At 38.4% G+C, this 27,716-nt stretch overlaps 1 protein-coding gene across 1 annotated transcript in view; it reads left to right on the forward strand.

The window, feature by feature from the left end:
* OPHN1 (oligophrenin 1) overlaps nucleotides 1–26,540 on the forward strand; it is a gene marked incomplete at its 3' end in the record, with an annotated part of 409,261 nt that extends 382,721 nt beyond the window's left edge. Inside the window, exons 8-14 of the mRNA XM_007470151.1 lie at nucleotides 824–953; nucleotides 3,462–3,565; nucleotides 12,857–12,948; nucleotides 21,961–22,039; nucleotides 24,430–24,463; nucleotides 25,000–25,060; nucleotides 26,464–26,540. Of these exons, the coding sequence (XP_007470213.1) occupies nucleotides 824–953; nucleotides 3,462–3,565; nucleotides 12,857–12,948; nucleotides 21,961–22,039; nucleotides 24,430–24,463; nucleotides 25,000–25,060; nucleotides 26,464–26,540 (577 nt within the window). The remainder of the gene's footprint in view (nucleotides 1–823; nucleotides 954–3,461; nucleotides 3,566–12,856; nucleotides 12,949–21,960; nucleotides 22,040–24,429; nucleotides 24,464–24,999; nucleotides 25,061–26,463) is intronic.
* Between the last annotated feature and the right edge of the window lie 1,176 nt (nucleotides 26,541–27,716).

The raw sequence follows: 27,716 nt of genomic DNA on the forward strand, positions 1-27,716 counted from the left end.
GAATAATTGACTATCTGGTACAGTAAAAGAAGGCATCACTGAGATAGTAACTTTGGACTTGTTACATTGCATAAAATTTATAGTTGTATTTTTAGATGGAAACGGTAAGTTGCAGTGGAAATAAACTTTACTTGGTTGTTTAGGAGCATGCTGATTTACAGGTATTGTTCTTAGTGTTGTTTTTCTTTCTGGGTACTGTCTTTCACTAGAATGTGAGCGCCCCTCTCTTCTGCTGATTTACAAAATATTCCTACAACCAGGAATATTTAGTTGTGTACTTTTAAATATATTACTTCTTAACATTAGCTTTTGCTATTCATGGGCATGAAAACATAGGTTTTCTGTTAACCTATGTTCAAAGAGAGCACCCTGTCATATCCTTTATTCTAATGGCCTGGATTTGATTCAGAGTCAGGTAGGCAGTAGCTTTACTTGAGGCAGAATGTAGAAGTTGCCGTGATAATATTATCTTTGGGAACCTTCTCTATAGCCTCCCTTTTTGTAAGGCAGGGGTCAGTCTGATGCTCAGAATTCTTAGAGCCTTTATTTATTGGAGGCTTTTGTCATTTCCATTAGAAAATGTCTCCCCGATGTAGTTTTATGGGTACATTGGTATTTATGTTTCCCTCTCCCGTTTAGACTTTAGTACTGTTAAACTCCACTAAACTGTTTTCTAATTACTATGCCATTCAACATTTGTTTTTTTGCTATGTTGTAGCACATGGTGAAAGCCAAGAAAACTCTGCACTGGGTCTCTGACCAGTGAATGCTTATTCATGATGATGGTGATGATGATAATGATTATGATGATAATGTCTTACAGACAAGAAATCATTTCTCCAGTACCCGAGAAGAGATGGAAGAACTTAAGAAAAGGATGAAAGAAGCTCCACAGACATGCAAACTTCCAGGACAGCCAACCATCGAAGGCTATCTCTATACACAAGAGAAATGTGTGTGGGAATACAGGGATAGCTACTGGGTTTCAGTAGGCTGACACCAGCTGCCACTTGGCTTCTCCAAACTCCAGGCACCCATATAGTTCATAGACCCCTGCCAGCTATACCTATTTGGAGAGTAGTGTGGGAATAGAGAAAATAAAAAGGAGGGAGAAATTGGAGGAGGAGGTTAAGGATTTGTCTTACAAAGTCTGTGGGATGATAAGACCTAAGGTTTTCTCTGAGATTCAAAATGGGGGTTGTTAATTGCTTAATCCTTTCAATGACTCTTTGGGGCTAAAAGGGAGGTAGGAGAAAGGAGACATAAAATAATACTTATTATACCTACTATGTTCCAGGCATGGTGTTAAGTGCTTTAAATATACTACCTCATGTAATCTTTGAAACCACCTTATCATACCCATTTTACACATGAAGCCTCTGAGGCTTAGAGAGATCACTAGTTGAAAGTCACCCAAGTATCATGTATCAGGGCTAAGTGTAAATTCAGGTTTGTGAAATGCCAAAACCTATGCTCCTACAGCTATACCCTATACCTTCCACTGCCTTAGGATCATAAACTTGCCCTTAAAGCACTACACAACCATTGCGATTTCAGTGAGCAACACAGTTGTTCATTGCTAACCAAGGAAAATGGGTTAACTTATCTGGTCACTGAATATTGCAGAGAGTTCAAGCTTTTCTACCTCCTAAATAACATTATGTAAACCTGTATGTGCTATTTGATTTTCCTTTTGAACTATGACCCAATGTTCCCAAAGCCTGTGATTTCATTCCCTGACCAGAATTATTCTACCTGGTGAGTAGGCAAATGAGAATACCCAGAGGTTACCAGTGGCAAAACCCACTGAAATCCACAAAACATGGTATTTCAGCAGTGATATTATCATGCTTTTCATCCCTTAGCGCAACTCACTTTGATGGTTTTCAAAGATGTGTTCTTCTATTTGTCAGGTTCATCTCTTCAACTCTCCATTGCAGGATCTCTCAGTCTCAGTGGTATTAACATTTCAGGCTGGCTAATTCTTTGTTTCAAGCAGTTATCCTATGCATTTTAAGGTGTTTAGAAGCATCTATAGCCTCTCCCCACTTTATTCTAATAGCACTTCCCAGGTGTGATAACCAAAAATGTCTCTAGGCATTGCCAAATGTCCCCTGGGAGGCAAAATTGCCCCTACTTGAGAACCACTGCTATATTATAAGAGAGGCTCAGAGTAATGAGTATGTAATCTTGGCTCTAATATCAACTAACTATGTGATCCTTCTATGCCCCAGTTTTCTAATTTGTTAAATGGATATGACATTCCTACTCAGTTGAATGTACGCTTACTAAGAATCCTTTTTGCCAGACAATATGCAATGTATTGGGGATACAAAAAAATGGATCAAGCTTGGTTTTTGTCCTCAAGAAGTTCACAGTCTGATTAAGACACAAGTATATAAAGAACTATAATGAAATGTGTTGAGCACTGCATTTGGAGCATATATCTAAGGGCTTCACTGAGGAAGTGATATATGAACTGAAACTTGAATTATGACTGGGAGTTTGACAGGTAAAGGAAATGGCAAAGAAAATTCCAGGTGTGTACCACTGCATTAGTAAAGGCACAGAGGTGTGTGAGGTTATAGTTTGTTTGTAGGGTCTTAGTTTTCCAAGGACAGTCTGGTTTATACTTGTTGTCCTGATATAATTAATGATAGTGCCCTATTCACTCTTAAATATGTCTTGAACTTGGTCTATATATTATATTGCCACCTATTTTTTTGGTAACTGAATATAATTCCATGAGACAAGAGCATAGAGGTGAGGGTGGCAAAAGACAAAGTTGGAAAGGTAAATCCGATCACATTGTAAAAGGCTTTGTGAGCCAACCTAAGGAGTTTGGAGAGAGTGGGAAAGCCATGGGTGGTTTATAATAAAAAGAATTATATAAATAAACCTATAATTAAAAAAATATTTCTCTAGCAAAAGAGTAGAGAATGGGCTAGAAAGGAGTGATCACAGATAGGGGAAACCAAAGAGAAGGCCACTGAAAGAATTAATTGGAGAAATAGTGAATTTTTGTTTTGTTTGAAATAGCTCATAAAACATTTCTTTTTTAAAGTCAGAAATAGGGTCCTGAATGAATTCAGTTCTGAAAGGGGTGAAAGGAGAGACATGTAGGGGATAGAAGGGCTGGTTACAGGGAAGGAGGAGCAGAAGATTACAGATGTTTCCAGATCATACAATAGGATGTATAATGGGAGCATTCACAGGGAACATGGCAAGGAGAGTGGTTTGGAGCAAGCCAGAGCAGATGTGGAAAGCAGTTGATGATGATTAGGTTATCCATCTGTGTAGTGGGCAGGTGGTACTGCACGTCTGGAGCTCAGGGGAAAAGTAGCACTAGATCTGGATCGTGACCATGAAGAATAATCTGTACACAGCTTCTGTCTTAGGGGTGGACTGACCATGCAGCCAAAATACTTATTCTATCAGCTCACTGTTGCCTATCTTTGTAGGGGCTTTGGGAATATCCTGGGTGAAATACTACTGCCAATATGAGAAAGAGACCAAAACGCTCACCATGACACCTATGGAGCAGAAGCCAGGTGCTAAGCAGCAGGTCAGTTCTTTCATGGGCCACATTTTTTTGAAATACATCTGTGACTGCATTTCAGAAAAGAGTATATGTTGACTTCGTGTCAGAGAATCAAGTCCACCACTGTCGTGTGAAGCCATGACTTCATATGTTCTCTGTGGCCTAAGTTTGCATTGGGCCAGATACTACTCAGTTGAGTGAAAAATCTCTGTTAATGATTCTAGGCCTTCTGAAAGTGCCTGTACTCTTTTAGATCATTATTACAAGAGTCTATCACATTGTACAAACAAAATTTGCAAAAAAATATGGATAAATTGGAGGAGAGTATTACTTGCTTTTAAGAAGGCTCTACTATAGGATTCCTTTAAATAGTTAAGACTTTAAAATACAAAACATTTTCCAAAATTCCTTTTTTAAAGGAGTATTCTGTTGCCTAAAGTTGGAATAATCTATACCCCACATTGTATGTAATGCTCAAATATCTTTAAGCAGTTAGTGCATCTTCTTCTGCCCTCCAAACTTTCCCCTACTCCCCAAAATGAGAAGATGAGTTTAACACACTGAGAAGATAGTTCACTAACCTGGAGGAACCTGATTTTATATATATATGTTATATTATGTTATACATTATATATTATTTTTTATGTATGACCACCCAGCTAAAAAAATTATTCTGTTATCTCACTTTTGCCTATCTTGGTAGGGGCTTTGGGAACACATGCACACACACACACACACACACACACACACACACACACATGCACACACGTACACACACCTGAAGTTTTCTTAAGATAAAAGCTGATAGACTGACTCTTCATATTCTAAAAGTAGTTCAGTGTGTCCCTTTAACTGTTTCTCAGACAGGGTCTTAGGGCATAATTTTTAAGGATTTCCCTTATTTACAAATTGTTTATAAAGTGAAAAAAAGGTTTACTTGTTAGCACTGAAAGTTGTGGTGCATGAAGACCCAATTTTGATAGGCAGAAATTTGGAGACTTTTTCTCCATTGCTGGTGCTTTCCATGGAAGATCTCTCTTATGTGGCTTATTCATAGGAAATTAGTGATGATTGAGATTTGGTGGCAGACTGTTGAAAAACTGCTTTTCTTTTTTGTCATTAACCACAAGTTTTGCCACTCTGCTTTGAATGTGGATTAGACATGGGACGCACCTCTAACAGAGCATACCATATTGGGTCTCCACAACCCTCATCCATATTTCTGTGCAGGCCAGTTATTCATCCATGAATCCAAAACTCCTTAGTTTCCAGTCTGCCAATTGCCAAAGAACCTTTCAACGTGGTTCCAATAAATTGTGCTGTAGCACAAAATTTGTCCCATTTCTGTCAGTACTTAGCTTATGTATCTGACTGGCAAGTGCTTTTAAGTAACACTGTCCTGTAGTCTCTCTTTCCTTTTTCTACACACATTACTTTCCAAACTTTGGACTTCAAAGTTCCTTTCTTAGGCAGGTCCTACTGCAAAGCTGAGGCCAGAGGCAGCAGATACCACTTTCATAGGTTCTTAGCAGATGAGAGCAAGCCCTTCTTTTAGTTACTCTTTCTCCCTGCCCTTTTAATTGAGTGGCTACTTGCAAAACTGCAGTAAGTGTCAGCCTAAGCAATTTAGATATGGGACTCTTTATGGAATGGAAAGAGGAACTTGCTTGTCCATTTACAGCAAAGGGGAGGTGGAAGTAGTTACTTTAATTTCCATAAACTGAATTGGAAATGGTTTCTTCTTATCATTTCTCTCAGTTCCTTTTACTAGTTTCTGTTTTAGAAAGGTAAATAATACAAATAAGTGAGACTATAATAATGATAACACCATAAAAGCCACTATTTATTCAATGTTTGCTGTGCACCAGGCTCTGAGCTAGACATTTGCTGCCATGTGCCTCATTTACTTTCTCAGCAGCACTGTGAAGTATCATTAGCCCAATTTGGAGTTGGAAGAATTAGCTCTCTTTCTGACTGTGGTACTTACAAGTGTACTCTAGTAGTTCAGCCTATCAACTTCCATTTCGGTTGTACTGCTTACTTTACAGAGCACAATCCCAAATACTATTTTATAAGATTCTCATCCCTTCCCTTTCAGGTAATTGTAAGAGGCAAGAGAGCTACATTTTGAATCACAATAACTAGTTTTACCTATTTATTCATTTACTTATTCATTCATTCATTCTTCATATCAAATATTTTTCCTTTCCAGTTATACTGAGATATAACTGACATACAGCACTGTATGAGTTTAAGGTGTACAGCATAATGATCTGACTTACGTACAATATGAAAGTATTATCGCAATGAGTTTAGTGAACACCCATTGTCTTATACAGGTACAAAATTAACGAAAATTTTTTTTTCTTGTGATTAGTACTCTTAGGATTTACTCTCTTTACAATTTTCATATATAACATACAGAAGTGTTAATTATATTAATCATGTTATACATAACATCCCCAGTATTTACTTATCTTACGATGGGAAATTAGTACCTTTAGATGCCTTCGTCCAATTCCCTATTCCCCCAGCTTCCACCTCTGGTAAGCACAAATCCGATCTCTGTTTTCTATGAGTTACTTTGTTTCTTTGTTTTTTTTTCAAGTATAATTGACCTGTAACACAATGTTAGTTCCTGATGAACAACATAGTCATTCGGGATTTCTATGTATTATAAAAGGATCACCATGATAAGTCTAGTTATGATCTGTCACCATATAAAGATAGTACATAATTATTGATTATATTCTCCACACTGTACATTTCATACCTGTGATTCATTTATTTTGTAACTGGAAATTTATACCTCTTAACCTTTCTCACCTATTTTTCACATCCTGCCCCCCACTTTCCCTCTGGCAACCACCTGTTTGTTCTCTGTACCTATGATTCTATTTCTGTTTCATTATGTTGGTTCATTTGTTTTGTTTTTTAGATTTAACATATAAGTGAAATCATATGGTATTTGTCTTTCTCTGTCTGACTTGTTTCACTTAGCACAATACTCTCGAGGTCCATCCATGTTGACACAAATGGCAAGATTTCATTCCCTTGTATGGCTGAGTAATATTCCATGGTTTTTATATGCCACATGTTTTTTAATCCATTTATCTACTCGTGTGCACTTAGATTGCTTCCATATCTTGGCTATTGTAAGTAATGCTCAACGTAGGGGTGCATATATCTTTTCTAATTAGTGTGTTTGTTTTCTTCTGACAAATACCCAGGAGTGGAATTGCTGGATCATATGGAAGCTCTATGTTTAAATTTTTGAGGAATCTCCATACTGTTTCCCACAGTCGCTGCACCAATTTACATTCCCACCAAGAGTGTACTAGGGTTTCCTTTCCTCTACATCCTCACCAATATTTGTTATTTGTGGTATTTTTGATGATAGCCATTCAGTCAGATGTGAGGTGACATCTTATTGTGGTTTTGATTTGCATTTCCCCAATGATTGGCGATGCTAAGCATCTTTTAATGTTCCTGTTGGCCATTTGTCTGTCTTCTTTCAAAATATTCAGGCCCTCTGTCTATTATTTGAATTTTTTTTTTTAATTTTGAGTTTTATGAGTTCTCTGTATATTTTGGATATTAACCCTTTATCAGATATATCATTTACAAATATTGTCTCCCATTCAGTAGGTGGCCTTTTCATTTTGTTTAGAGTTTCCTTCACTGTGCAAAAGCTTTTTAGGTTGAAGAAGTCCCATTTGTTTATTTTTGCTGTTGTTGCCCTTGCCTGAGAAGACAGATCCAATAAAATATTGCTAAGCCTGATGTCACAGAGAGAACTGCCTATGTTTTCTTCTAGGAGTTTTATGCTTTCAAATCCTATACTTAAGTCTTTAATTCATTTTGAGTTTATTTTTGTATATGATGTGAGAAAGTAGTCCAGTCTCATTCTTTTGCATGTAGCTGTCTAGTTTCCCAACATCATTTATTGAAGAGACTGTCTTTTCCCCATTGTATATTCTTGCATCCTTTGTCATAGATTAATGGACTACATAAGTGTCGGTTCATTATTGGTCTCTCTGTTCTGTTGCATTGATTTATGTGTCTGTTTTTGTGCCAGAGCAATAATGTTTTGATTACTGTATCTTTGTAGTATAGTTTGAAATCAGGGAGCATGTTAACTTCAGCTTTGTTCAACCTTCTCAAGATTGTTTTGGCTACTCAGGGTTTATGCATTTACATACAGATATTAGAATTACTTGTTCTAGTTCTGTGAAAAATGCCATTGCTAGTTTTATAGTGATTACATAGAATCTGTAGATTACCTTGGGTAGTACGGTCATTTTAACAATATTAATTCTTCTAATCCACAAGCATGGAGTATCTTTACATTTGTTTGTATCATCTTCAGTTTGTTTCATTGACATCTTATAGTTTTCTGAGTATAGGCATTTTACCTCCTTAGATTATTCCTAGGTATTTTATTTTTTTATGAGATTATAAATGGGATTATTTTATTAATTTCTCTTTCTGATAGTTTGTTGTCAGTGTGTACAAATGCCACAAATTTCTGTATATTAATTTTGTATCCTGCAACTTTACTGAATTCTTCAATGAGTTCTAATAGTTTTTTGGTAGCATCTTTAGGATTTTGTATATGTGGTATCATGTCATCTGCAAACATTGACACTTTTACTTCTTCCTTTCCAATTAGGATTTGGTTTTTCTTTTTTTTCTTGTCTGATTGTTGTGGCCTGCAATGCCAATACTATGTTCATTAAAACTGGTAAGAGTGGGTATCCTTGTTTTGTTTCTGGTCGTAGAGGAAATGCTTTCAGCTTTGCACCATTGACTATGATTTTAGCTGTGGGCTCATCATATTTGACCTTTATTACGTTGAGGAATGTTCCCTGTATATCAATTTTGTTAAGAATTTTTTATCATAATGGATGTTGCATTTTGTCGAAAGCTCTTTCTGCATCTCTTGAGATGATCATATGATTTTTTAGTCTTCAGTTTATTAAGTGGTGTATCACATTGATTTGTGGATATTGAACCATCCTTGCATCCCTGGGATAAATCCCAGTTGATTATGGTGTATGATCCTTTTAATGTACTGTTGAATTGGCTTTCCTAAAGTTTTGTTGAGGATTTTTTTCATGTATGTTCATCAGTGATATTGGCCTGTAATTTTCTGTTTTTGTGGTGTCTTTGTCTAATTTTGATATCAAGGTGATGCAGGCCTTAAAATGAATTCAGAAGTGTATTGCCACTATAATTTTTTGAAATAGTTTGAGAGGAATAGGTGTTAGTCTTCTTTAAATGTTTGGTAGAATTCACCTGTGAAGCCATCTGGTTCTGTACTTTTGTGTGTTGGGAGTATTTCTTTTAATTACTCATTCAGTTTCATTACTGGTAATTGGTCTGTTTGTATTTTCTATTTCTTCTTGATTCAGCTTTGGAAGGTTGTACATTTATCTCTAGGAATTTCTCTTAGGTTGTCCATTTTATTGGTGTTTGTTTGATCATAGTAATCACTTATGATCCTTGGTATTTCTGTGTTGTTGGTTGTAGTTGTAACTTCTTTTTTATTTCTGATTTTATTGATTTGGGCCCTCTCTCTTTTTTCTCGATGACTCTGGGTAAAGATTTATCAATTTTGTTTATGTTTTCAACCATCTCTTACTCTATCTTTTCTATTTTTTGTTTTTTAGTCTCTATTTCATTTATTTCTGCTCTGATCTTATGATTTATTTTCTTGTAGTGACACTGGCTTTTGTTTGTTCTTCTTCTAGTTACTTTATGTGTAAGGTTACATTGTTTATTTGAGATTTTTCTTGTTTCCTGAGATAGGCTTGTATTGGTGTAACATTCACTTTTAGAATTGCTTTTGTTGCATTCCACAAATTTTGGATTGTTTTGTTTTCATTTTCATTTGTCTCCAAGTATTTTTGATTTCCTCTGTGATTTCTTCAGTGATCCTTTGGTTATTTGGTAACAGTGTTTATCCTCTACATGTTTATAGGATTTTTTGCAGTTTTTTTCTTGTAGTTGATTTATAGTCATAGTGTTGTGGTTAGAAAAGATACTTGATATGATTTCTATCTCCTTAAATTTACTGACACTTGTTTTGCATCCTAGCTTGTGATCTATCCTGGAGAGTGTTATGTGCACTTGAAAAGAATGTATATTCTGCAGCTAGCTTTTGAATAGAATGTCTTATATATAAAAAGAGGCCCCTCTTTTGGTGGGGCCTACTATTATGGGCAAACTGGTGGGCAACCCCCTGTGGTTGGTTGCCAGGCCCTGCCTACTGCTGAAGCTACCACCTGCTGGTGGGCTGGTCTGCATTCCATTGCAGTTGGCTGTGGGGCCCAGGGAGTCCTGGAACTGGTTATTTCCCCATGGTAGTTTAGGCTGTGTCCTGGTCCTTACCCACTGGTGGGCTTGGCCAGGTCACTGGTTGGCTTCTTGTGAAGCCCAAAGGAAGGGTCCCAGAGAAGGTGTCAAGCTGCTGCTGGGTCAAGCTGGGGTCTAAGGACTGGTGTCAGCCTGCTGTTTGGTGGGGCTGGATCCTGGGTAAGCTGGCTGTGGGGCACAGTAAGTCTCAAAGCTGGTTTCAGCACACTGCTGGGCAGTGTTGGAGCCCAGTGTATCCTGGGGCTGTTGCCTGCCTGCTACAGAGTAAGGCCAGTGTCTGGAGCTTTTGCCCACTTACTGGTGAGCAGGGCTGAGCCCTGTGCTCTCTGTTAGATGACACTGGGTCCTGGAATGGCTGGGTAGTCCAGGGGGACCTATTGCTGCTGCTAGCCTGATGGTAGATGGGGCTGTATCCCTCTGTGGCTGGCCTAGCATGTCCTAGGACTTTTTCCAGCTACCTGGTGGGTGGGACCAGGTCTGACATTAATAAGCTACAAGGGGAACTCCAAAATGGTGCTCCTCAAAATGGCTGCCACCAGTGTCTATGTCCCTAGGGTGAGTTCCAGTTGTCTCCTGTCTCTCTGGGTGGGTCTCTAATACCAGCAGGTTGATTTGACCCAGGCCCCTTTCAAATTACTGCTTTTGTCCTGGTTTTCAGAGTAGGTGAGATTTTGTGTGCACCCTTTAAGAATAGAGTGTCTATTTCCTACAGCCCTCTGGCCCTCCTGAAAGGAAGCCCTGGCTTTCAAAGCCAGATGTTCTGAGGCCTTTTCTTCCCAGGTCAGGACCCCCTGACTAGGAATCCCATATGGGGGTCAGTTTATCCCTTGCCCCTTAGGGATAAACTCTGCAATTGCAATTATCTCCTGTTTGTGGATCATGTACCCAGGGGTGTGCACCTTGACTATACCATGTCTGTGCCCCTCCTACCTGTCTAGTTGTGGTTCCTTCCTTATACCTTTAGCTGTAGATCTTTTCTGCTAGTCTTCAGGTGATTCTCATCATTGATCATTGCTCCATAAATAGTTGTAATATTGGTGTGCACATGGGAGGAAGTGAGCTAAGGCTCGTCCTACTCCACCTCTTGGACACTCTTGTCTCAAAAACTAGTCTTAAGTCCTAGTTCTGTGGCCTAGTAAATTGTGATCTTGAGTAAGTTACTTAATGTTGCTCAGTATCATTTTTCTCAGAAAAAATGGCAAGGATGGTAATGTAGTTTATATTTATTGAGCACTAACTCTTTACTAGGTACTAGAGATATAAAGATCAATAAGACACTGCCCACATCCTTGAGGAGATCTCAGTCAAGTGGGGAAATCAGACATGAAAAAAAGAAGCTTTAATACAATGCAGAAAACACATAGCAGACAGTATATGGTATTGGGGAAGGATTTTTGAGGAAATGAAAGCTGAACTACAAGTTGCAGAACAAGTTAAGAGTTTAGTCAGTCCAAGAATATAGATAAAGTCACTTTGGGTGGAGGAAACAGTATATGCAAAGTTGGAGTCATGAAAGAGCATGATACATGTGTGAAATAAGAGTACTTTTGCACTGATGGGACATAAACTAGATGATGGTGGCTGGAGGTGAACCTGGAGTCGGGGGGCAGGGTGTTGTCCCCCAAGCTTTGACATCACCTCACCAAATCTGAAGGAGTTGAGAGTTTAAAGAAGGAGGGTGAGTACATGATACTGTTAATTACGCTCATCTTGCAAGGCTAACAGTGCTTGATATCCTAAGTGTTGGGGTTGGGAAGGCAGATTGAAAGGTGAATATAGAGTTTTGTTTCTATAGTGCAGGAACAGGTAAGAGGATAGACCTGCAAAGGGCTTGAGTGTGACAATGAGAGGGAAGTACTGGATGATCAGCTGTATGGACCAGTTTGGATGGTATAGTGCTTAGGCAGTATTTCTGAATTCGAGACAGCAAGGTGGGTAGTATTATTCCTATTTAATAGGTTGTGAAGTTTATATTCAGAGAGGAAGAATATTTACCCTGGGCCACATAGCTAGTAAATGGCATAACTGAGACAAGACCCAAGGTTTTAAACTTCTTAGTTTATTGCTATTTCTGCTATATCGACCTGGGTGACTTCGGGTAAGCCGTTTTACCTCTCTGTGGTTCACTTCCCTCTGAGTGTTGTTATGAAGAAAAGTGCTTTAAAAATACCTAGCATAATATGTGGCACATAGTAGGTGATCCATACACATTACTTCTCTTTCCTATACCCCACTGTCTCTGTTGAGATAATAGAAGGGAACTGAACTGTGTTGGGTTTTGGGGAATTTTAATATGTGGACACAGTGGATTTCTATGGCCTTGTTACATGACCACAAGACAGATGGGCCACACTATCCTGTACATATGAAATACCAAATGCCACCTTGACTATTACACAAATATGCCTATTTTCCCTACTCCTGCCCTATCTTTGGATATATTGCTTTTGTAATTCCCATCATCTTAAAGACTCTGGCAGTGGGGAACCAAAAATGTTTTTCTTCCCCTCTTCTATCTGCCACTTTAATGCAAGGAAGATGCAGAAAGCCACTTACTCATTGCAAACTCCCTACCTAGAAGCCTCACCAAATTTTATTTTGTACAGTTAATGGCATTTGGGCAGCCCATTCCTCCTGAATTCCCCTTTACATGTTGTATAATGAGTTTCCTATTTAATATATCATGCTTGGAAAAGAGCAAGGGCTTATCCTGAGCATTTTCTCCTGAACTCAGCCATTGATTTTTGGAGCAGAGAGAAACCATCTGCCACCTTGCTGCAACTACCATTTGAGGGGACAAGGTTCTCAGTGAGGCTAAACATTGTTCCCGCTGCCCTGAGAGATGCCTTCCAAGTGACACTGAGGATGCTGCAGTAGGCAGAAGAAGCTTCTATGTATTTTTTTTCAAGCTGGCTATTAATCCTTTTCTTATATCAGGGACCCTTGGACTTAACCCTGAAGTACTGCGTGAGAAGGAAGACGGAGTCTATCGACAAGAGATTCTGTTTTGATATAGAAACTAATGAAAGGTAAGCTGTGCTGATATGAATCGACAATGTCCTCATGTGCCAGATACTGAGCCTGGGTAGGTATTTTATTTTCCTCTGTCATCTCTCGTTGATAAAAATGAGCAAAATTATTCATGACATCAATGTTTGGCTCTTCTGGCTGCCCTTTCAGGGATCCCTGTTAGAGCTGGCCCAGAGCTAATTCTCTCTATTCAAGGTTCAGTCAGCTTTGCCTCACTTGCTTTAGGCAGAAGAAGTTACTCCTAGGATTTAATTTGCTATTATATATGCAAAAGGTCAACATTTGGTGATGCTACAAAAGGACAGGGTAACAAAACTCATTCTTTTTTATTTCCTAATATACAAGAACAAATGAATTGGAACACATATTTAAGGGGAGGTAGATTGGATGGAGTGTGGTAGCGGTATTGGGGAGTCTTTTTTCCCCATTTGGTACAAATATGATACAGATTTTCCTACTTTGCAGATATTTATGTAAAGTGGAAATAGTTTGATTATCAACTTTCTGATTTCAGCAAAAGCTTGCAAACTTTGGACTTCGTTGCATTTGTTTCTCTCCAGTGCCCTCTTTTTGTTTTTTCAACCACGGCGATTTTATCAGAGGGAAATTTAACTGTTAAATTTTAAAATGAGAACATTTGGAGTTACTTTGGAAAAAGGCATGTTATATAGTTGGGAGGTTGATCCAAAATTCAGTGAGTAAATGTGTTTATTTTATTTCAGTCCATTATTTCCATGTATTAGGCACTAAGTAATACAGTAGAATTTAACAAAATGATCAGATTGCTAGAAAGGAACTTGAAGGTTGAATTACAATATCATATGAACAAAACTTTTAGTGACTGGAATCATATAGATCAGATTAAGAAAATAAGGCATTTTTTTGTCTGGGAATAAATAACTATTAGTCCATTTCCCCATTTTAAATTTCTGTTTGTGGAAGGATAAGCTGGGACGAAGTTGAGAGAGTGGCATGGACATATATACACTACCAAATGTAAAATAGATAGCTAGTGGGAAGCAGCCATATAGCACAGGGAGATCAGCTCAGTGCTTTGTGACCACCTAGAGGGGTGGGATAGGGAGGGTGGGAGGGAGATGCAAGAGGGAGGGGATATGGGGATATATGTATATGTATATCTGATTCACTTTGTTACACAGCAGAAACTAACACAACATTGTAAAGCAACTATACTCCAATAAAGATGTTAAAAAAAAATTCTGTTTGTGAGTCTATATGCGTTCTTTGTTAAGCATGGATGGTCCTGGACTTCCCTGGTGGCACAGTGGTTAAGAATCTACCTGCCAATGCAGGGGACACGGGTTCAAGCCCCGGTCCAGGAAGAGCCCACATGCCACGGAACAACTAAGCCCGTGTGCTACAACTCCTCAACCTGCGTACCACAGCTACTGAAGCCCGTGTCCCTAGAGCCCCTGTTCCACAACAAGAGAAACCACCACAATGAGAAGCCCACGCACTGCAACAAAGCACAGCCCCCGCTCGCCACAACTAGAGAAAGCCCACGTGCAGCAACAAAGACCCAACACAGCCAAACAAAAATGGATGGTCTCAATCAAAGATGGCTGTAATTGTAAACATTGTTACTGATAACCATAAGGCTGTCACTCATTTCCTCCACAGCTTCAGGCCCAGTAGGAAGGGGAAAGTGACTGTTGGCTGTCTTCTTTTCATGAACATTTAGTGTCGTTGGCTATGCAGCATCAATGTACATAAACAAAATAAAAATTTTCTGTGTCTAGTTCCACTCTGATTCACTTTTCAGCTTAAATTTGCCACCCACTTGCAAGTAATATTCCATAGACTCAGAGCATCTGCAAACAGTTTGGAACTAAGGTTACAGGCTAAGACCAACTCACGTTTATATATCTTGCATCTAGTGCTGTGTATAGCTCATGGTAGATACTTAATTTGGTACTCATTTTTTTTGTTTGTTTGTTTTTGAGGTACACGGGCCTCTCACTGCTGCGGCCTCTCCCATTGCGGAGCAACAGGCTCCGGACACCGGGCTCCGGACGCGCAGGCTCAGCGGCCATGGCTCACGGGCCCAGCCGCTCTGCGCGGCATGTGGGATCTTCCCGGACCGGGGCACGAACCCATGTCCCCTGCATCGGCAGGCAGACTCTCAACCACTGTGCCACCAGGGAAGCCCCTGGTACTCATTTTTAAATCTGTTTTTCCCTAACCAAAAATGCTGAGGAATTCTGAGAATGCAACCCAGGAATTAAAGTTTCAATGTATCTATGATTTTACTTGCCACATCTTGGGCACTTTATTTTTATTTATTTATTTATTCATTTTAAATTTTATTTTATTATTATTTTTTCTTAACATCTTTATTGGAGTATAATTGCTTTACAATGGTGTGTTAGTTTCTGCTTTATAACACAGTGAATCAGATAAACATATACATATGTTTTCATATCTTTTCCCTCTTGCATCTCCCTCCCTCCCACCCTCCCTATACCACCCATCCAGGTAGTCACAAAGCATCGAGCTGAATTCCCTGTGCTATGCAGCTGCTTCCCACTAGCTATCTACCATACGTTTGGTAGTGTATATATGTCCATGCCTCTCTCTCGCTTTGTCACAGCTTACACTTCCCCCTCCCCATATCCTCAAGTCCATTCTATAGTAGGTCTGTGTGTTTATTCCCATCTTACCCCTAGGTTCTTCATGACCTTTTTTTTGCTTAGATTCCATATATATGAGTTAGCATAAAGTATTTGTTTTTCTCTTTCTGACTTACTTCACTCTGTATGACAGACTCTGGGTCCATCCACCTCACTACAAATATCTCAATTTTGTTTATTTTTATGGCTGAGTAATATTCCATTGTATGTATGTGCCACATCATCTTTATACATTCATCCAGTGATGGACACTTAGGTTGCTTCCATGTCCTGGCTATAGTAAATAGAGCTACAGTGAACATTTTGGTACATAAAGTTTTGAATTATGGTTTTCTCAGGGTATATGCCCAGTACTGGGATTGCTGGGTCATATGCTAGTTTTATTTTTAGTTTTTTAAGGAACCTCCATACTGTTCTCCACAGTGGCAGTACCAATTCACATTCCCACCAGCAGTGCAAGAGTGGTTCCTTTTCTCCACACCCTCTCCAGCATTTATTGTTTCTAGAGTTTTTAATGATGGCCATTCCGACCGGTGTGAGATGATATGTCATTGTAGTTTTGATTTGCATTTCTCTAATGATTAATGATGTTGAGCATTCATTCATGTGTTTGTTGCCAATCTGTATATCTTCTTTGGAGAAATGTCTATTTAGGTCTTTTGCCCATTTTTGGATTGGATTGTTTCTATTTTTGTTATTGAGCTGCATGTGCTGCTTATAAATGTTGGAGATTAATCCTTTGTCAGTTGCTTCATTTGCAAATATTTTCTCCCATTCTGAGGGTGTGTTTTGGTCTGGTTTATGATTTCCTTTGCTGTGCAAAAGCTTTTAAGTTTCATTAGGTCCCATTTGTTTACTTTTGTTTTTATTTCCATTTCTCTAGGAGGTGGGTCAAAAAGGATCTTGCTGTGATTTACGTCATAGAGTGTTCTGCCTATGTTTTCCTCTAAGAGTTTGACAGTGCCTGGCCTTACATTTAGGTCTTTAATCCATTTTGAGTTTATTTTTGTGTATGGTGTTAAGAAGTGTTCTAATTTCATACTTTTACATGTACCTGTCCAGTTTTCCCAGCACCACTTTTTGAAGAGGCTGTCTTTTCTCCATTGTATATTCTTGCTTCCTTTATCAAACATGAGGTGACCATATGTGTGGGGTTTATCTCTGGGCTTTCTATCCTGTTCCATTCATCTATATTTCTGTTTTTCTGCAAGTACCATACTGTCTTGATTACTGTAGCTTTCTAGTATAGTCTGAAGTCAGGGAGCCTGATTCCTCCATCTCAATTTTTCTTTCTCAAGATTGCTTTGGCTACTCCGGGTTATTTGTGTTTTCATACAAATTGTTAAATTCTTTGTTCTAGTTCTGTGAAAAATGCCAGTGGTAGTTTGATTGGGATTGCATTGAAGATTGCTTTGGGTAGTAGAGTCATTTTCACAATGTTGATTCTTCCAATCCAAGAACATGGTATATCTCTCCATCTATTTGTATCATCTTTAATTTCTTTCATCAGCGTCTTATAATTTTCTGCATACAGGTCTTTTGTCTCCTTAGGTAGGTTTATTCCTAGATATTTTATTCTTATTGTTGCAATGGTAAATGGGAGTGTTTTCTTAATTTCACTTTCAGATTTTTCTTCATTAGTGTATAGGATTGCCAGAGATTTCTGTGCATTAATTTCGTATGCTGCTACTTTACCAGATTCATTGATTAGCTCTAGTAGTTTTCTGGTAGGATCTTTAGGATTCTCTATGTATAGTATCATGTCATCTGCAAACAGTGACAATTTTACTTCTTCTTTTCCCATTTGGATTCCTTTTATTTCTTTTTCTTCTATGATTGCTGTGGCTATACCTTCTAAAATTATGTTGAATAATAGTGGTGAGAGGGGCCAACCTTGTCTTGTTCCTGATCTTAGTGGAAATGGTTTCAGTTTTTCACCATTGAGGACGATGTTGCCTGTGGGTTTGTCATATATGGCCTTTATTTTGTTGGTGAGAGTTCCTTCTATGCCTACTTTCTGCAGGGTTTTTTTTTTTTATCATAAATGGGTGTTGAATTTTGTCAAAAGCTGTTTCTGCATCTATTGAGATGATCATATGGTTTTTCTCCTTCAATTTGTTAATATGGTGTATCACGTTGATTGATTTGCGTATATTGAAGAATCCTTGCATTCCTGGAATAAACCCCACTTGATCATGGTTTATGATCCTTTTAATGGATTAATCCAAGAAGAAGATTAACAACTGTAAATATTTATGCACCCAACATAGGAGTACCTCAATACATAAGGCAAATACTAACTGACATAAAAGGGGAAATTGACAGTAACACAATCATAGTAGGGGACTTTATCACCCCACTTTCACTAATGGACAGATCATCCAAAATGAAAATAAATAAGGAAACACAAGCTTTAAATGATACATTAAACAAGATGGACTTAATTGATATTTATAGGACACTCCATCCAAAAACAACAGAATACACATTTTTCTCAAGTGCTCATGGAACATTCTCCAGGATAGATCATATGTTGGGTCACAAATCAAGCCTTTGTAAATTTAAGAAAATTGAAATCGTATCAAGTATCTTTTCTGACCACAACACTCTCAGACTAGATATCAATTATAGGAAAAGATCTGTAAAAAATACCAACACACGGAGGCTAAACAATACACTACTTAATAACCAAGTGATCACTGAAGGTATCAACGAGGAAATCAGAAAATACCTAGAAACAAATGAGAATGGAGGCACAACGACCCCAAACCTATGGGATGCAGCAAAAGCAGTTCTAAGAGGGAAGTTTATAGCAATACATCCTACCTTAAGAAACAGGAAACATCTCAAATAAACAACCTAACCTTGCACCTAAAGCAATCAGAGAACGAAGAACAAAAAAAAATCCCCAAAGTTAGCAGAAGGAAAGAAATCATAAAGATTAGATCAGAAATAAATGAAAAAGAAATGAAGGAAACGGTAGCAAAGATTAGTAAAACTAAAAGCTGTTTTTTTGAGAAGATAAACAAAATTGATAAAGCATTAGCCAGACTCATCAAGAAAAAAAGGAGAATACTGAAATCAGTAGAATTAGAAATGAAAAAGGAGAAGTAACAGCTGACACTGCAGAAATAGAAAGGATCATGAGAGATTACTACATGCAACTCTATGCCAATAAAACGGACAACCTGGAAGAAATGGACAAATTCTTAGAAATGCACAACCTGCCGAGACTGAACCAGGAAGAAAGAGAAAATATGAACAGAGCAATCAGAAGCACTGAAATTGAAACTGTGAGGAAAAATCTTCCAACAGACAAAAGCCCAGGACCTGATGGCTTCACAGGCGAATTCTATTAAACATTTAGAGAAGAGCTAACACCTATCCTTCTCAAACTCTTCCAAAATATAGCAGAGGTAGGAACACTCCCAAACTCACTCTACGAGGCCACCATCACCCTGATATCAAAACCAGACAAAGATGTCACAAAGAAAGAAAACTATAGGCCAATATCCCTGATGAACATAATTAGAAAATATTGGGCACTTTAAAAAACATTCCCTAATTTAACAGTGAAGAGATTAAGACTTGTATATATTTAACTGCCTTGCCTAATCAAAGTCACATAGTAGCAAGGCTGTGCTCAGTCCCTGGTCTGTAGGTCTCCACACCCCATGTTCTTTTTAATTTTATTCCATTGTCTATTTTAAGGAGAATAAATATGTTCTGAAATAGTGGGTCAAATATAATAATGAACAGATACTGAGGTACCTCTGTGCATGTGGAGTTTTCTGATTCATGTGACCTCTGCATGTGCTTTCTTTGCTGGTCAGTCAGATATAAGGGACAGAGGCAGGCCTCCCAGTAGACATCAGGCACCTTTACCCATGTTCTCTGTGGAATAGAACAAAGGACTCTTTGAGTCCCTTTTTCTATTTCCAGAATAGAGGATAACTTTTTTATTAGTGTTCCTACCAATATTTGAAGCCACAGGCTCATAGGCCATCAGAAGTTGAAGGGCAATAATAATCGTAATAATGACAACAGTGACGATGATGATGACAACAACAACTGCTAACATTCTCTGAGCACCTCTATGTGCCAGGCACCATTCTCAGCCTTTTAAGTGTATATTTTCCTTTAGTCTTCATCAGTCACATGAAGTAGGGTGTGTTACTGTCTCAACTTCACAAAGACAAGGAGACAGAAAGAAGTTAAGCACTTAGGTTATACAGTTATTTAATATTAGAGCTAGAATCCAAATCCAGGAATATTGGTTTCCAAGTCATACTCTTAACCACTGGGCTCTACTGCAAATATGCTCTATATGCCTTTTTGTTTTAGATGAGTGACTCAGACCTCAGGGTGGGCAAACGATTTGTCTAAAGTCATAATGGAAAAGCCTGGACTAGAAGTCAGTACTCTCTACTTTGTCATCTTGTTCTTAGCAATATTTTTCTTTGAATTTGACTTTCAGTAGCACCCAAGAATCTCCAAATGCTTATTGAATAGTCACTGATTTATGCTTTCAGTTTCTCCATATGGTCAAGCGAGGACACATACCAGCTTATTGGTTTCCCATGTAGGGAACCTGAGTCTAGAATGGGCTTAACATCCTATCTAGTCTACAGCATGTGCTTTTATGTTTGTTGCCCATTTGCTTGCTCTCCTTCCTTCTGGCTTCAGGATTCAGCTGTGTAGCTGTTTTTACAAAGATTTCTGGATTTTCTAGCCCCATAAGGTATATCCAAATGGTTGGATGTTTCTTAGAAAATGGTAAACTTGAAAGAATCCAGTGCCCAAAGCCAAGTCCTGGTTTTCACTTGATTCTGGCTTAAAGATCATTTGGGGGCTTTTTTGATTTTTTGTTACTTAAGGGTTTAGTCTTATTTGAATATTATAATTTGAGTCTGTGAGGAAAAAATTGGCATGGGTCGATAGGTGGTCACAATGCTTATAAGCTCCTGAGGACACCTAGAATTCAGAATTCCTTTTCATTAACTGATGACGATGCTAGCTAATATCCCTAGTTCAGTAGCAAATCCTGTAAAGTGTAATTGTGCCCAAACAGCTAAAGAGCAGAAAAAAGAACGATTCATTTTAGTTAATGAATTGCTTTTTCTTTTTTTTTTTCTTTCCTTTTTTAAGGAGTACTTTAATGGAATAAGAGACAGAAGGACAGGTAGAACAGGAGTCTCAATATCGGAACTGTAAAGGACCTCACAGCTTGTCTGCTTCAACATTTTTATGGATAAAGAAACTGAGGCACAGTGACTTTTTCCACTGAACTCTCTTGTAATTGCTCTTATCATTTCATGACTCTGAGAGAGGTCTCATCTTAACATAGAAGGAGTGAGAGTAACAAGCATCTCATAATGGCACAACTACACAGAGAATGGAAGAGACCTTATACCTGCAATAATATGGTCAATCCCCAAATTCCAGTTTGGTTTTGAAGGTCTAAAAAGAACATAGTATACCAAATTGGGGTATCTCTGGGTATGTAGTTATAGTTACTGCAAGTAAATAAAATAAAATTGGATTTGATGTCATCTGCCATGCAGAAGAGGCCTTATAGTGTATTAGTCAAGAAAGAACATGGCTGCTGGACCAAAATTCCTAAATTCAAATCCTGGCTCTATATTTACCCACTGTGTGAACTTAGGTAACCTCTCTGTGCCTCAGTTTCCCCTTCTATAAAACAGGGATTACTATAGTTCCTGCTTTATAGCCTTCCTGTGTAGATTAAATGAATTAATACCTATAAAGTACTTAGAAAAGAACCTGGCATCTGGTGAACATTCAATAACTATTAGTTGTCATTGTTATTCATAAGATTACTTAAATCAGCCAAAAGGCCTCCTCCACGTGGCTGAGCCATTGTGCATGTTGTTGACTTATTTCCAACTGAAATGCTCCTTGGACATCCTAGGTGGTAGAAGTAGCAAGTCATTTTCCTGATAGATGAACGTGCCCATAATGAACATGCTCAGAACCCCTAGAGCCCAGACCAAATGGCTGGCTTCCAAGAGAGAGAGGCAGGGCAAGCCTCAGTTTGGCTCAAGCACATTGAGGCCAGTTTAAGTGTGTATTATGGTGAGGTGTCAGTATCTGCCTTCCTATTTCCTTGTCCAACTCTGGCATGAGGCCACCAAGATACCACCTCCACCAGTGTCTCCAAAGTTACTGTTCTCTAAGTTCCATTGTTTTTCTGAGTAAAAAAGATTATGAGAAGTTGGAAATCTATATGCCTGTGCCTGCTCAGTCTGATATCTCCCAGGGCTGAGAAGGACCCTAGATCACAAGACTCCATTCTCTCAGGTGACTTTTCTGCTCTCAACTTGTCATTTTTTCCCTTAGGCCAGGAACCATCACTCTGCAAGCCCTTTCAGAAGCTAACAGAAGACTATGGATGGAGGCCATGGATGGGAAAGAACCTGTAAGTTATCCTGGGGAAAACTCAGCAACATAATCCAGTATATGAGTCGCTCTAGTGGTAGCAGTGGGTCCAGGATAATTAAATGGTGATAGATCTTTGATACTCAAAATTTTAGAGGTAGAAGGAATTGTTGAATTGACATTTCTTGTTTAACAAGTTAGGCAACTTGAGTTCCAGAAAGGGTGAAAGACTTCTCTAGGATCACTCTCAGAAAGGCATCACAATGGGCCTAGAATCCAGGTCTCTCAGCTTCCTGCCCTGGTCTTAGATTATGCAGCCATGCCCACAAAATCTTCTTAAGAAACAAAATTAAGCCTTTTGCAGTTTATAATATTAATATGTGTTCCTATATAAGGATGGAAAGTAATTTCCATGGTTGTGAACAAGCATTTATTAAGATTTTATTGAAAATGGTTTTGCTGCCCCTCCCTTACATCCCCAAGTCAGCTTGTTCTCTTTAAGGGCAGGAGATGGCATTGCCATCCTATATCTCAGGATGCACCACTCCATTTAGAATACTGTTACATATGATGACAAGTAATACTTTTAAAGGCTAGTGATTTTCATAGAAAGATCAATATGAGCAGTCAGAGGTCACTGAAAAGCATTTTCTCTCTTCAGTATCTTCTGCGTAGGTTTCTTCTCGTGGCATATGAAATAATATCAGCTTCCTAGTGTTGGAATCCCAAAAGGTTAGATTTGGATCTGGTTCTGCCATTCAATGATTGTGTGACCTTGAGATAGTTATTTAATCTCTGAGACTGTTCTCTTCTCTTAAGTAAAATGGCTTTAATAATTTCTGTTCTACCTACCTCACAGAGTTGATTTGAAAAATCAATTGAAAGCCAGGTTGTCAACCATAATGTACTGTATTAGTTTGAGGTGCTTCTGACTGGTCTGTAGTTTGGGTACAAACCTACTGAAATTCAACAGTGTTTGGATACAGTCCAATCTTCTTGGTTTATGCAAGGCAAAAACTTGCTAAGAGGGGAAATATATTACAGGGCTTTCTTTCTGTGTGCTTTCAGTGCCTTGGAGACTAAAGAGGAGTGCCCTGATGCCAGATTGCATTAATAGCAACCAAGATGGTAGCAGGAGAGAAGTGGTGTTGTGAGGACTGTCATCCAGAAAATAGGCCAGGGCCTTCCTCCCCTTCCTCCCCTCCCAGAAACCTGGAGCTTAACTATTACATGCCTGTGATATTTCTTTAGGAGGATAGTAGGAAGCTCCACAAGGAATTTTATTCTTTTTTTGTTTTTGTTCATATTTCTTCTTACTTTTTAAAATTGAAGTATAGTTAATTTGCAATATTGTAAGGCATTTTACTTTTAATTCCCTCTCCTGAAATTGCTCTCCCTTTAGGGTTTTAAAAATCAAAGGATACAGATGGCTTTTTGTGGAGAATGATGTCAGAACGTGGGCCCACTGCATGTGGATCCTTACCAACTTGATTATGAGAGACGTTTCACAAATATCTTTTTTATAGCAGTGGTGAAAAGGGGCTGGCCAAGCACAGAAACCTCTCTCACTGAAATATCCATTGGCATACACACATAGGGAGGAAATTTTCTTTTAAAAGTAGAGCTTGTTAAAGCAAACTATACAGATGGCATATAGAGGACTTATTTCCTGCAGCCTCACATTACTAATGTTGTCACTGCTTTATTAACCCCCCCAATTCACTGATCTTATACATAGTATGCTTGCATTTGCTTCAAGTGTCAAAGAAGATCAGGACTTGAAGGAACATCTACTCCAGCCCTGATCATTTTAGAGATATGAATTTTGAAGTCTAGAGAATGAAGAGGACACACCTATGTTTCATAATGAGGTAGAGGTAGAGCCAAGATTAGACTTCAAGAGTCAAGGATCTCTTCTTTGGTCTCTCACATAACTATCACAATGCATACTTCAAGATGGCTCAGAGAAATCTTCGTGAATGCATGGATCTCTTTCAGATGGGCACTTGCCTTTCTACAGGGAAACGCCCATTAATGTCTCTGGGTGGGGAGGTTGGTATTAGGAATATTTAAATTTTACCATCAATGCCAATTACCCAGGTATCCATGAGAAAATCACTTTCTTTCTCTCATGCTCTCTTGCTCCATCAGAAAAATTCTCTAAGCTTTACATAAGTAAATGTCTAAGATGAGTAGGCTACAACTGCAGTGAACTGTATGAAATCCAGGGTAATCTTCAGGGATTGTTAATCCAACTGTTCCTAGGGCCCTAGGCAAAGATGATTCTGTTTAGCCCACTTTCTTTCTTGTAAAAGCCTTAAAGTCGCTAATGGTTTTGATGGCTTATTTGGGGAAAGATATTTAGTATTTGCTGTACTTACCTATAGTGATTCACAATAACCATTGCTCTTTCTGTCTCTTTTTTTGTAGATCTATCACAGCCCTATAACGAAACAGGAAGAAAGTGAGTCAAATTTCTGATCTACTGATATTATGAACTGTTAGCTGTCCTAATCACAGTAAATGTTATCATCAATGATATGTAATATTGATGCAAGTGTATTTGTGGATACCTCTGCATGGAATGAAATTCAGGCCTATTTTTTTTAAAAGGTGTTTATTGATTGAATTAAGGAAGTCACTTTATCTTAGCATGGGTGGGGTAGTAGTAGTAATATAAAGAAACACATTATACCCTTCTTTTTCTAGACACATGATAGAAATTGTGTGCATTTTCAGCCTCACATTTCACATTTGATGTAGCTCATGCCTAAAGCAGACATAATGCAGAGGGTCAAGTAAAAGTATTTTGTGTTATAAGAGTAAAATCTCTAACCACCCTCTCCCCTGAATGAGGAATCTTTCCACCTAAAGCTGATTGAAGAAGAGCAACCAAACCCCTAGATCTCTCACTGCAGTCTCATAGCAAGATCATTGAATGCTTCGTAGGTGAGGCTTATTCCAGCAGAATCTAACTCTGCTTTCTTTTGCTTGAAACAGTGGAGCTGAACGAAGTGGGGTTCAAGTTTGTTAGGAAGTGCATCAATGTCATTGAAACCAAAGGTAAGATATGAACCATAGGCTTAGCAGTGTTTGAATCTGGTCATTCTTTTTTTTTGAACATGGTTTTATTATTTATTTATTTAATTTTTATTGACACACTGTTGATGTACAATATTATATGTTACACGTATACAACATAGTGATTCACAATTTTTAAAGGTTATACTCCATTTATAGTTATTATAAAATATTGGCTATATTCCCTGTGTTGTACAACATATTCTTGTAGCTTATTTATTTTATACATAATAGTTTGTACCTCTTAATTCCCACCCCTATTTCACCCCTCCCCTCCCCCCAACCCCACTGGTAACCACTAGTTTGTTCTCTATATCTGTGAGTCTGTTTCTTTTTTGTTATGTTCACCAGTTTTATTTTATCTTTTAGATTCTACCTGTAAGTGATATCATACAGTATTTGTCTTTGTCTGATTTATTTCACTTAGCATAATACCCTCCAGGTCCATCCACGTTGCTGAAAATGGCAAAATCTGGTCATTCTGAATTTTTCCTGGGCAATTTTTCTAAAGGAACAATGATATCATCTATTAGTCAGGACCCGTTTTAGGAAAGGACACTGTTTATAAACCTTGAGTACTAGACACAATGTTTAAATTTCCTCAAATTTCAAATCAGTGGTATTTAACCATGTTTGGATAATTTGTGGTTTCCTGCCTTTAAAGATATAGAGCTTCAAATGGCTTATAAAATATTCTCAAATACTATCTGGCACTCTTCAAACAGTGTTATGATAGTTCCATCCTAAATAAACAAGAGTTCAATTTCTGCCACAATACATATTGATTTAAAAATTTGGGGGGCAAAGTTAAATTCAGGCAAATGTGGCATCAGCATTCTTCGAGGTTGACGGTACTCTCTTGTTTCTCTCTGAGAATATTTTGAATGTAGGCAAATGTAGTTTATGAGCCAGGCCTCTTTTTAAGTTGCTTCAATCTTTCTCCATGCAAAAAATGGCTGTTTGCTTCATATCTGCCACACTCTAGGCCTGTCTTACTTTATACCACTGCTCAGGGGCAATCTGAAGGTTCATATTTCCTCCTTTATCAACTAAACCCTAGTTCCTTGACAAGATGGTAACACCATTCTCAGACATCCGCTGCTACTCACCTGAGCATTTTCTTCTGTTTACTATAGAGTGTGTTCTTTTCTGTTCAGGTTAATAAGGGCTTGGTACAATCCAAATGAAAGTATGAAAAGAATAATTTGCAGAGATGTTTCAGGACTGTTCCCCTATTGCAGCGGAGGGCTGGAGAGATTGGAAAGAGTAGGGAGACCCTTTCCTGTTTGAACTGACTCCATTGTGTAAGTACCTATTTTCTCTACCCTGAGGGAGATGAAAGCTCTAGTTATATAAATAAAACTGACTTGGTTTTCTTTCCCTGGGGATCAAGACAGAGGGATTGTACCGTACCGTGGGCAGCAATATTCAGGTTCAGAAGTTGCTGAATGCCTTTTTTGGTAACAATTTTTATTTCATAATTCTTTTTGGGAGTTGTCTGTGTATTAGGAAGAAATGTGGCTATAAGAGAAAGGAGACATTGCTAAAGAAGGTTGTAGAATATATATATATATATATATATATATATATATATATGTATATATATATTTTTTTTCTTTTTGTGATATGTGGGCCTCTCACTGTTGTGGCCTCTCCCTTTGCTGAGCACAGGCTCCAGATGCGCAGGCTCAGGGGCCATGGCTCATGGGCCCAGCCGCTCCGCGGCATGTGGGATCCTCCCGGTCCGGGGCACGAACCCGCGTCCCCTGCATCGGCAGGCGGACTCTCAACCACTGCGCCACCAGGGAAGCCCTGTAGAATATATTTTTAAAAATATTTTCAAACATAAAAAAATGTACACTTATTTGCCTATCCTGAGTCAGAGACCATCTTGCCTTGAAACATCTTATTCACTCCTCAAACCCTTTGCAATCTGGATTCTACCCCAACCTCTCCATTGGAACTACTCTGGCCAGGCTTAGAAGGCACCTTCTTGTGAAATCCAGTGGACTCTTTTCAGTCTCTATTTTGCTTGATATCCTTGTTGACCACTCTCTCTTTTTCAAAACTTTCTCCCTACATGACTTCTGTGACTCAATGGTCTCTTGATTCTTCTAACATCTTGTATTATTCCTTTCAAGTGACTCTTGTCAGGTCCTTTTTCTTTTTCTTACCTTTTAAATCCTGTCAGAGTATTTCCCAGCATGCTATCTTTGCCCCCCTTCATTTCTTCCTCTACATGTTTTCTTTTTTTTTTTTCTAACAACTTTATTGGGGTATAATTGCTTTAAAATGGTGTGTTAGTTTCTGCTTTATAACAGAGTGAATCAGTTATACATATACATATGTTCCCATATCTCTTCCCTCTTTGTCTCCCTCCCTCCCACCCTCCCTATCCCACCCCTCCAGACAGCCACAAAGAACCGAGCCGGTTTCCCTGTGCCATGCGGCTGCTTCCCACTGGCTATCTACCTTACGTTTGTTAGTATATATATGTCCATGTCTCTCTCTCACCCTATCACAACTCACCCTTCCCCCGCCCCATATCCTCAAATCTGTTCTCCAATAGGTCTGTGTCTTTATTCCTGTTTTACCCCTAGGTTCTTCATAACATATTTTTTCTTAAATTCCATATA

The sequence above is a fragment of the Lipotes vexillifer genome, unplaced genomic scaffold (assembly GCF_000442215.2).
Source record: "Lipotes vexillifer unplaced genomic scaffold, Lipotes_vexillifer_v1.1 scaffold926, whole genome shotgun sequence".
In the NCBI taxonomy this organism is placed as follows: Eukaryota; Metazoa; Chordata; class Mammalia; order Artiodactyla; family Lipotidae; genus Lipotes; species Lipotes vexillifer.